The sequence below is a fragment of the Prunus persica genome, chromosome G3 (assembly GCF_000346465.2).
Source record: "Prunus persica cultivar Lovell chromosome G3, Prunus_persica_NCBIv2, whole genome shotgun sequence".
NCBI lineage: Eukaryota > Viridiplantae > Streptophyta > Magnoliopsida > Rosales > Rosaceae > Prunus > Prunus persica.
In genome coordinates this window covers 11,377,875-11,388,923 of record NC_034011.1, presented here as the reverse complement: position 1 = coordinate 11,388,923, position 11,049 = coordinate 11,377,875, and the positions used below count along the sequence as shown (strand labels likewise).

Genomic DNA, 11,049 nt, shown 5'->3' with positions numbered 1-11,049 from the left:
CGTCGTCCGTACTCCGTACTTGAACTTCAACGTATCTTACAGCACACAAGGACTTTGACCTTTTCTTCTGGCCAATTAATATATAAGCACGTAGACTCTTTACTTAAGGCATTGGTCATCATCATGCAAACACGCATGAAACACTGATGCCCAGTTTTTTTTAAATTTTGAATATTTTGGATAAGTTTCCCCACAAGTACGCGTTCTAGTCTTAAGGAGTTAGGTTTTTTTAAGTTTTTATTAGTTCTGTTTAGGCGTGGGTAAAAATGGGTTCGTTTCAATAAAAAGTTTAACTCGTTAATTGCACGAACTTTTGATGGTTTAATATCTCTACTATTAATCGATACTTTGTATACGAATCAAACCCAAACTAAAGAATGGGTATGATTGGTATTCGAATCTTTTGGATCAAATGTTTACAGCTAATTTTGTGGTTGACTCCGTACAAAACAAGGTGTCACTATGATAAGCATAAGAACTTTGGCTTATAACAAAACAAAACCAAAAAAAAAAAAACACTATTGCTTATTAATAGATGGAAGAAACTTTGACTTTTGCTTTCGTATTTTTGTCGAAGCTGTCAGTACGAGCATGATGTCTCCTAAAAATATTGTTCGATGCATGCACTGGTCTTTGTCAATGCAATCACATCCCCAATCATACAAGCCGAGTGTTCTCAATCCAACCGTCGAATATTTTTTTATACAAATTCAATGATAACTTTGTTTTCGGTGGGCAGAAAATTCAATGATAATTAATGATTATTTTTTGCACCATTTACGCACAAAACTAATCACTTCAATAAAAAATTGTAAATTAGCATGATTAATATTTTTAAAAAAACTAAAAGATCTTCCGTACTTGTACCGTTGTACGTTGTCCTATATTAACAATCATATAACGAAGTGTTTGGAGAGAGAGAGAGAGAGAGAGAGAGAGAGAGAGAGAGAGATGGACCAAGGGAAAGGAGGTTCGCTCGAAGAGACACCAACCTGGGCTGTATCAGTATTTGCTTTGTTTTTCTTCTTCCTATCCTTCGTCATCGACTCTAGTATTCACCATCTAACAACGGTATGCATGCATGCATGTGTATTAAAATGCTTTCATGAATCTATATTTATATGTGGTTAACATTTAATTTGGTTGTTTCATCATCAGTTTCTTAATAGAAGGAGAAGAAAATCCCTGAATAGGGCTTTGATGAAGTTCAAAACAGGTAATTACTTGCAAGCCTCAAACCCTACTCTATTTCGCCACGTTGTCAAAGTTTTTTTTTTCTTATAAGATAATATTTAAGAAGGAGAAAATCAAATTCAAAACATCGAGTGCATGAGTATGCATTACAAGTTGTTAGCTATGCTTACCAAATTTTGTTTTCTTCATTTCTCAATTATTCGAATGAAAAAAAATATATATTTTATGTGAAATGAGACCAATAAGATTTGTTCTTAATTAGTTTGTTTTGATTTTGAATAGAAATGATGAAACTGGGTTTCGTATCACTGCTTCTTACGATATCAGAGGTGCCAATATCAAAAATCTGCGTTGCCCAAACTTTGGCAGACACTTTTCTTCCATGTAAATATGTGGAAGACGCAGAACCTGCTGTCTCATCCGCCACGCAACTTTCAGGCTCAAATTCCACCAATTTTTCTAAGGAAGTCAACGATGAAAATTACTGCGAGGCAAAGGTACGATAAACTTTATGGACATCTGGTGTAATGGGCCGGTAAATTAGGTAAACCAAATTTGTGCGCTAAATTTATAAAATTATAACAATCTTGATCTACAACCTAATACATAATAATAATAAATGGGAGAGCGAATTAAAGCTCACAAAGGATCAACCCATTTTGAAAGCTGCATCCCTCACATAATTATATTTTGCTTATGGCCGGCCTTCAACCTCTTTTTTCTTAGCAACGTGGGGCATGAAGGCTAAGTGCAAAATTTTTACATCGGATTGGTAGAGAGATTCATGGTCAAATAATTTTTGTTAGCTAAATTTTGTTTGTCCTTCTTGTTAAATATTTGACTCTACCGCTTGTAGTAACTTCATCTCATTATTAAAATCCCGTTTGATAACCATTTCAGTTTCAGTTTATTTATTTATTTATTTATTTTTGTTTTAGAATATAGAGGAAAAAGAAGGACAATGCAAGTGAGAATGAGAGGAAAGAAGAGAGCGGAGGATGGGAGGGATAAGTAACAAAAGCGAAAACAAAAACAAAAAACTGAAATCTATTTGAAATTATTTGCACTTTTGTTACTCTTTCCTCTCATCCTCACTCCCATTCTCACTCTCATTTTTCTATATACTCTAACACAAAAAATAAAAATTAAAAACTAAAATAAAAATAATTATCCGAAATAATTCTTATCATTACATATCATGTGATAACAAATACAGATACATAATTGTCTAAAACTATCTATGTAAGAAATATTCTTCGATCAGACAAAAAAAAAAAAAAATTCTTCGAGGTACAGCTAGCACTCCACTATTGTATTTACCCTTTGAATATTTTACTAGTTAAATTTACAATTATAACCTTATATCCTTACCTAATTAAATTTAGAATGTTTTTTGTTTTTTTGTTTTTGTGTGATATTTAGGGGATGGTTTCTCTAGTGTCAAGGGAAGGAGTCTTGCAACTGAACATCTTTATCTCTATGTTGGCAGTTTTTCATGTCCTCTACTGCATCCTAACCATGTTTCTTGGGATGGCCAAGGTATCAATTCATACATCTATTATGTATATTATATATAAATATATGTACCGTCATATGGGGAAGAAAAAAGAAAGAGAAATTTAATAAGTACTAGAACCTAATTGCAAAATAAAAGATTCAGTTTGCTTGTCTGTGTTTTTAGGTTTATTTAAATTACGGTGGACTCTAGAGTAGTTGGGCTTAGGAATCTCAATTATTTTTTTGTCATTCGTTAAGGTGGAAGAGGGGAAGTATTATATTGAATTTGGTGAATTGAATTTGGATGTACTTGGAAGAGGAAGAATTTGATCTACTTTTTCATTGTGGTGCCACTCCATATACAACTTAGGAATCTCAATTAGAGCAACTCCAGCGATCAGCTGAGCCCAAGGCTGGGGGTAGAAAAAAAAAAAAAACCCTGTTCCAGCGAGAAGCCCAAGTCCAGAGGCAAGGTGGGACCCAGCAACTTGGGCTGGCCCGAGGGCAAAGTTGGCCTGAGCTCCAACCCTCATTTTGGTGCTGACGTCAACGCTACAGTGCCGCTAAAAGTCCACGTGTCGCACTCTGGGCTCTCCGATCAGAATTTTTTCTCCAATCCAACGGCAGCCAATTTTTGTGCAATAAAAAAAGGAAAAAAATCGAATTTTTTTTATAAAAAAAACCAAAAAATTACTGATTTTTTTTTTCTTCTATAAATACTAAAATTTTATCCGATTTTGATATGAATTTTATAATAAATATTGACACATATGAACCCAAAAATCTTATCTGAAAATATTATCCAAATTAATTGTTTAGGTAAACAAATTTGTGAAAAAAAGAAAAAATAGTAATTGCCCTTTGCCATGGCAACGGGTGGAAACACACAATATTATTTGTAAGGGCAACTACTATTCACGTGAATAGTGGCTGCCCTAGCTCCCCCTTGCCATAGCAAGGGGCAAATGGGTGGAATTGCTCTTAGCTGATAAGAAAAAAGAGAGTAGGTTGACTAGGCGTAGGCATCTGCATTGGTCTTGCCATGAGTATAAATTTTATTTTATTTCCTATAGATTATAATTTAAATTGATATTCAAGCTGAAAATGAGTTCATTCATGGTCCTGGCCACAGATATGACGTAGCAACCTTACACATGCTATTTTTGTAACAACAGCCAGGATTATTTAAGGACCAACTAGCAAGGGGATCAAGTAGTTAAGATAATTTAATCTTGCACCAAAGGTCCTATTTGATTTCCTCCTTTCCTAATATTGCTTATATATAAAAAATTTAAAAAAATTTTTTAAAAAAAAAAAAAAAAAAAAGGACAACGAATCGTGTTTTGGGTCACTTAAGTCGGTCTGTATATTTTACACATTAAACCCCCTATTTATTTTAACATGTTTTTATACAAAAAATATATGGACGTTTACTTGATATAATTAGTTATAGGGCTAGATTAACCATGTTGCCATATATTGTTTATCTTTCTTCTTGAAATGACTTACACTGACCTTCATTGAAATTTGATTGTGAATATACCAGATGAGGAAATGGAATGCTTGGGAGGATGAGACTCAAACATTAGAATACCAGATTCGTAACGGTAACCCCTCTGCTGCTCTGCATCCATGTCACTTCCACAATTACTAGCATCCAAGACTTGATGAGCAATCCCTCTGCATGATATCGTTCTTGCAATTCGGCTTCATTTTGTTACTAGATTTTGCACAATTCTGTCTGGAATTTTTATTTTTTTTTCCTCATTTTGGATTTGTATTTGTTTAGAAGGAAATTATGACTGCAAACACGGTTTTACAGCCGATTAATTATAATCAAATTTCTTATGTGTATACAGATTCAAGGAGGTTCCAGCTTATCCATCAAACTCCCTTTGGGAAAAGACATTTGAAGTTCTGGAGTAAACATCCTCTGTTGCTTTGGCCTGTAAGTCATAATCATATTAAGTCATAATAATTGCAGAGTTGTGTCCATAGGGTGGGAGATTCAAACTTGAAAGCTCTTATGATGTTGGGAAGAGAAGTGAACTAGATTAAGACTTAATTTGTTGTTTGTTTACTTTAGTACAACAATGTCACACAGAAAATAGGAGGTCCAAGGTGTCGTAGTTGAAGTATTACACATTTATCCTTACATTCGAAATTCTGTATTCAATTTCTACCGATCCAAATTTTGGTTGTATTTAGAACATATAAAAAAGCTCATGAGCAGGGTAAAGAAGACCTTGCTTATGTTAGAGACGGGGTAAAGTTAAATGTGAGCACAAAAGTTCGAAATCTCCATGCCGTACTCAATGAATATTTGGGTGTAAATCTCCTTTTCTAATCGCTTGTACTAAAAAAAATATTAAAATTAAGCAATCATATGGATTCTGATATGGTTTATATATAGGTTTGTTTTGCTCGACAGTTTAGTGGTTCAATCTCAAAAGCCGATTACATGACGCTGCGAAATGGGTTCATTGAGGTAAGCAAGATCACATAGATAGATGTCATATGGAAAAATTAAGAAACAAAAATCTCATTAAGGAAAAAAAAAAAGTAAGAAACAAAATATAAAAATTACTTTTTTACAGCTCGGATCTGATGTTTTCATGTTTGGATTGCACAGGCAAACTTCACCAAAAGTAGCAACTTCAATTTCCTGAAATTCCTTGCAAGAGCTTTCGATGACGACTTTGAGCAAGTGGTTGGAATAAGGTAAAACTCTATACATTTTTCTAAGTATAGCTTATCATTTCATAAGATGACTCTTTAACATACATTTTGGAACTCTTTTTGCAGATTTTGGATCTGGCTCTTCTCCATCCTTTTCATATTTTCCAGTGCACATGGTAAGACAACTGCAGCATTTTTTATTTATTTTAATTCTCATTGTTTAAGCTCTTGACGCCGAACGAACGCGGGCTAATGGAGTAGGATTAGAATAAGTTCAGGGTTCGATTCTCTTCAACATAAATTTTGAAGGACATTTATGCTTATATATTGACAATAAATGGTGTGGTAACATTATGCCTTGATTTTTTTTTTCTTTTGCAGTGTTTTATAACCATTATTGGCTACCATTCATCCCCCTACTGGTACAACACATGACATCATCTTCTATACATATAGCAGATTATTATTTTTTCTTAATTATATATAATATTCTGTCAATATTTCTTTCGTGAAGATTGTCCTGGTTGTGGGTGCGAAGCTGGAAATGATCATAACCAAAATGTGTGTGGAGAGTTGCAAGAATCCCGTCATTCGAGGTTGTCTTGTAGTGAAGCTCAATGATGACTTGTTTTGGTTTGGTCGACCACATTGGCTTCTTCATCTCATCCAATTCGTCCTAATCCAGGTAGATCATATAACACAAGCATTTCAAATTTCTTCATCATACTAGATCCATAAATACGAAACAGAAGCCAATAATATAAGGTGAATTCCCGACACGAGTGACTTCTAAATTGTAATGAAACGAAGATAGAGTTTAAGAATTGGATTGGATAGCTCGTAAAATTCAAGATATGTTGAAGTAGGAAACGAAGATAGAGTTTAAGAAATTTTCATTTTATGGGGAATAAATCATAAAGTGTTGATATCCTATCATATTATGGGGATTGGAACAAATAAGTTTCCTTCATGACTAATCTTTTTACGTTCAACTTGAACAAAATTTAAAAGTTAGTCTTTCAACGTATGTTGAATCTAGTGAGATATGCAATTCAATCTAATCATTGGCTCCAAATGTGACCAATGAAAATATTGCAAGGTTAATGGATATAGATTATGTTTACATATAGTTACCATATCTTACTTGCTTTTTTTTTTTTTTCAAATAAAAAAAACCTTATTCATGGTTAGGTATTCGTGCATATAAATAATAAAATATTTTTTTATCATAGAGTTGCTATGTTGTTAAATTATGAATTTGAATCACATCAGTCAAAATCAACCTAATTATAATGGTCGAATTTTACAATCTACCAATCATATATTGACAACAGAGGAGCATAAGGATAGTGTATATATATTATTAAAATTATGATAGGGGATTTGAATAAAGTATTTGAATGGATTGCAGAACTCCTTTCAACTGGCATTCTTAACGTGGACATGGGTATGTAAATCTTATATATGTTGGAAAATTCCAGCAATTTTCATATTCTAAAGCTTATCCCATATTGGCAATAACAGTTTCAGTATGGCCAAGGGTCTTGCCTAAATAGCAAAAAGGAAGTCATAGCCATAAGGATTTCCATGGGACTTCTTGTGCAGTTCATTTGCGGTTATGTGACCCTACCTCTTCATGCACTTGTTACCCAGGTAAGAAAAATGTATATATATGTAAGATTGAATGGATTGAGCTACAAATCATGCAGAATTTCAAATCAAATGACATCGCTTATTTTCTTTTCTCTTTCCCCATAATGGTTTACTTCATAGATGGGTTCTGGCATGAAGAAAGCAGTGTTTACTGAACGTGTAGTAGATGGCCTCAAAAACTGGCACAAGAATGCACGACACAGGCTCTCCAAGAGCAGATCCATTTCCAAGAACAGTGTTGAAGCAACTGACTTTTCCATTTCAGATCAAATGAGTACTGAAATACTAAATTTTAAAAGTTTTCCACATTCAGTCGTGGAAAGCTCTCCTTGTACCTCTGAAATCATAGAAGAGAAAGTCCCACACAATTCTCTTCCAAAACCAGATACAACAAGTGTATTGATTCCAGAAATCGCCAAAGAGGAAGAAAATCCAAAGATCAATGGAAAAATGATAACTTACGATGGTGAGATATCATTTGGGAGTAGTTGGAAATTAGAAAGTAGCAAGCGAAGTGGAGTGAAATCACTTCAGTACGTAATTGATGAAGATCATGACGTCAACTACTTTTGATGAATGATCAGCAAGAACATAACTTCTCACCTTGGAAATGCTTCACGATTATGTTAATATTTGTATCATATCAAATAATGAAGTTTTTGGAAACATTAAGAAATTCTTCCAAACTCGGTAGTAAATTAGTAAAATCACAGTATTATTGTGGAGGTAAGATTTCACAAGCCAATGACATAATTACAAATGGACAAGAACATCGATAAATAGACAGGACTACTTTGAACAAGTGCAAAAAAGGGATCTGAGCTCAATCATACATTGATTAGGAACACATGACAACGTTTGCTTCAACTGGTAGGGGATATCCCCACCCATAGGCTCAATTAAGAGTGGGCATTGGGACCGGAAAACAGGAACACCAGGCCAAACTAGATGGAAAAAATCAGCTGACTAAAAAGTCAACAAATCGGTACCGAATCAGCCCGGATCGGTTCCAGTTTTGGTTTCACACCTTACCAAACCGGACCAGACCAGTTGTGTATTATTTTATTTTTTTAAATCCAATGCTACATTTTTAATCTTATAACTAATATTTCCCCAAGCCCAACTTCAAAACAATTCTCTTTTCTAGGCCCAATATCTCTCTTTGTATAAAATTGGATTATTTGTTAATTTTCAAGCCCAAAAAATTAAAATTTCATTTGGAATTTGTATACAAAAATAATTTAAAATAATAATAATAATAATCCGGTCCAAAATCGAAAAAATCAGAAACTGAACCAATCGATTTTATAATTTCTTTCACTAAAACCGGATCAAACTAGACCGGTTAAATAGTACAGATTTTGGTTTTAATTTGAGGTGAAAATCGAATCGAACCAGACCGCGCCCACCCCTAGGCTCAACACCTCTGAAGCCCATCAGGGTCATATAAGAAAAGACCTACTAGGGTTAATGCACCCATTAAAGTACATCTGACCAATCACATGCCACAATCGCCATTACATGAGTAATGGCCCAAGTATAGCCTGCATTAAACCTATTAAGGGTATACTAGTGATTTGTCCCCTAAACTTGTACCTAATTTTCGATTCACCCAATATCTTTTTTTAAAAAGAAAATTAAAGATATAAACTTCTTTTTTTCGCCAATTTCCCCCATACTCTAAGAGCAACTCCACCCATTTGCCCTTAGCCATGGCAATGGGGGAGCTAGGGCAGCCACTATTCACGTGAATAGTGGTTGCCCTTGCAAATAGTATTTTGTGTTTCCACCCATTGTCATGGCTAAGGGCAATTACTATTCATTTTTTATATTTTTTTCACAAATTTTTTTACCTCAATAATTAATTTGGATAATATTTTCGGATAAGATGTCCGAGTTCCTACGTGTCAAGACTATTCATAATCGGATAAAATTTCCGGATAAGATTTTTGGGTTCAAATTTCGGATGAATTTCAAAATTCAAATTTCAGATAAATTTTTGGGTTCAAATTTTGGATGAATTTCAAAATTCAAAATTCAGATAAATTTGGGTTCAAATTTCGGATGAATTTCAAAATTCAAATTTCATACAAATTTGGGTTCAAATTTCGGATGAATTTCAAATTTCAGATAAGATTTTCATCCAATCAAATCAAGCCACGTGGCATGTCTATCTTGCCAAAATTTTCTATAAAACCAGAGCCTCAGCTTATACCTCTCACACCACATCTTTCTATATTTTTATTTCTCATAGTTTAGAATTCATACTCCATTCATTTTCAATAGAAGATTTTAGAAGATGCTTGGAGAGGCAAGAGCAAGAAACAAATGAGAGAAACCGTAGAGCAGATGAAATCAATGAGTTGCAGAGACAAGTCGATAAACAAGTTGTCATAGCAGTGGCTTTGCAAGATGAAAAGAACCAAGGTCGCCGCCGTGGTTCACAAGTCGGCCGCCGGCGGAATGTGGACAGACATAGGCATTCTCAGGATAAGAATCTTTTGGTAGATTATTTTATCCCAACTTCTTTGTACTCTGATGTTGATTTTCGAAGGTGATTTAGAATGCAACCCCATTTGTTCAATAAAGTCATGCATGATATTTGCAATTATGATGCATACTTTATTCAAAAGTGTGATGCTGCTGGGGTTTTGGGGCTTCTTCCGGAGCAAAAGCTTACAGTTGTTATATGAATGTTGGCGTATGGAGCATCTGCTGATCAGGTGGATGAGATTGCCCGGATGGGGAAGTCCGCTATGTTGGAGGCTTTGGTAAGATTTTGTCAAGCAGTTGAAACTCTGTACACTAGGGACTATCTGCGTAGACCTACTCCCATGGACCTCCAACGGCTTCTACAAAAAGCCGAAGCTCGAGGATTTCCAGGAATGATTGGTAGCATTGACTGCATGCACTGGCAATGGAAGAATTGCCAAACTGCCTTGCAAGGTGATTACGGAAATAGAAAATGCCAAAAAAGTATCATCTTGGAAGCCGTTGCTGGCTTCGACACATGGGTTTGGCATGCCTTCTTTGGAGTTGTCGGATCCCAAAATAACCTCAACGTGCTGGGTCAATCCCGGTCTTCAACGATGTATTGAGAGGCCAAGGCCCCAATATCACCTATCAAGTTAGCAATACAGTCTACCAGACGGGGTATTATCTAGCTAACGGCATCCACCCGAGGCGGACCACTTCTGTCAAATCCATTCTGAATCCCCGATCCCAAAAGCAAAAATTATTTGCTACCTATCAAGAAGGATACAGGAAAAATGTCGAATGGTGTTTTGGCATCCTTCAAGCTCGGTGGTTGATTATTTGAGGTGCGACCCGTATGTTTGATGAGGAGATCCTCAGAAGCATTATGATGACTTGCATCATCCTCCATAATATGATTCTGGAGGGCGAGCTGTCACATCCCGAGATCGGCTCCGCCGTAGCACGATATTGTCCGCTTTGGGCCCCCCTCTCGAGCCCTCACGGTTTTGTTTCTGGGAGCTCACGAGCAACTTCCCAGTGGGTCACCCATCCTGGGATCGCTCTGGTCCCCAACTCGCTTAACTTCGAAGTTCCTACAACTCCGAAGCTAGTGAGCTCCTAAAGGCCTCGTGCTAGATGGATGCGGGTGTGCACATATAAGGCACATCACCCCCTCTCCGTTGGTTGATGTGGGATCTTACACGAGCGACCTGCCCCAAAACAACCAGTGAATCGACATATCAACATGATCAACAAAGGTGCACCCCTTGTTGATACCAACAATCACTCTATCAAGAACTACATGAGTGCCATTCAGTACCCCAAGTTCTTAGTGTAGCAAACGAGAGCAACAACAAGGTTTGGCAACTCAGCTGAGAGCCCATCACCTTTTGTGATGAAGAAGAGAAGGGCATCATATTCCCCCATTCTAACCCTATGATCATTAGAGTAGACATTGTCGATTTCGATGTTGATAAGGTCCTCATTAACACGTGCAGTTTGGTCAACGTGCTCTTTGCCGAGGCTTTCAATGCTTTGAATGCATCAGCA

General features: G+C 35.8%; 1 protein-coding gene across 1 annotated transcript; it reads left to right on the top strand.

The window, feature by feature from the left end:
* Nucleotides 952-7,730, top strand: LOC18781051 (MLO-like protein 12). The gene is made up of 14 exons (XM_020559910.1): nucleotides 952-1,071; nucleotides 1,159-1,216; nucleotides 1,477-1,691; nucleotides 2,617-2,733; nucleotides 4,238-4,298; nucleotides 4,551-4,639; nucleotides 5,105-5,179; nucleotides 5,324-5,412; nucleotides 5,497-5,546; nucleotides 5,752-5,792; nucleotides 5,885-6,055; nucleotides 6,782-6,817; nucleotides 6,895-7,023; nucleotides 7,144-7,730. Exons 1-14 carry the CDS (start codon nucleotides 952-954, stop codon nucleotides 7,594-7,596), a joined length of 1,704 nt encoding a protein of 567 aa, XP_020415499.1. The 3' UTR covers nucleotides 7,597-7,730.

Coding starts and splice junctions, on each gene's coding strand:
- LOC18781051 (XM_020559910.1), top strand. CDS start 952: ATGGACCAAGGGAAAGGAGGTTCGCTCGAAGAGACACCAACCTGGGCT. Junction 5,413..5,496: donor GAGCAAGTGGTTGGAATAAG/GTAAAACTCTAT, acceptor CTCTTTTTGCAG/ATTTTGGATCTGGCTCTTCT. Junction 5,793..5,884: donor TACCATTCATCCCCCTACTG/GTACAACACATG, acceptor TCTTTCGTGAAG/ATTGTCCTGGTTGTGGGTGC.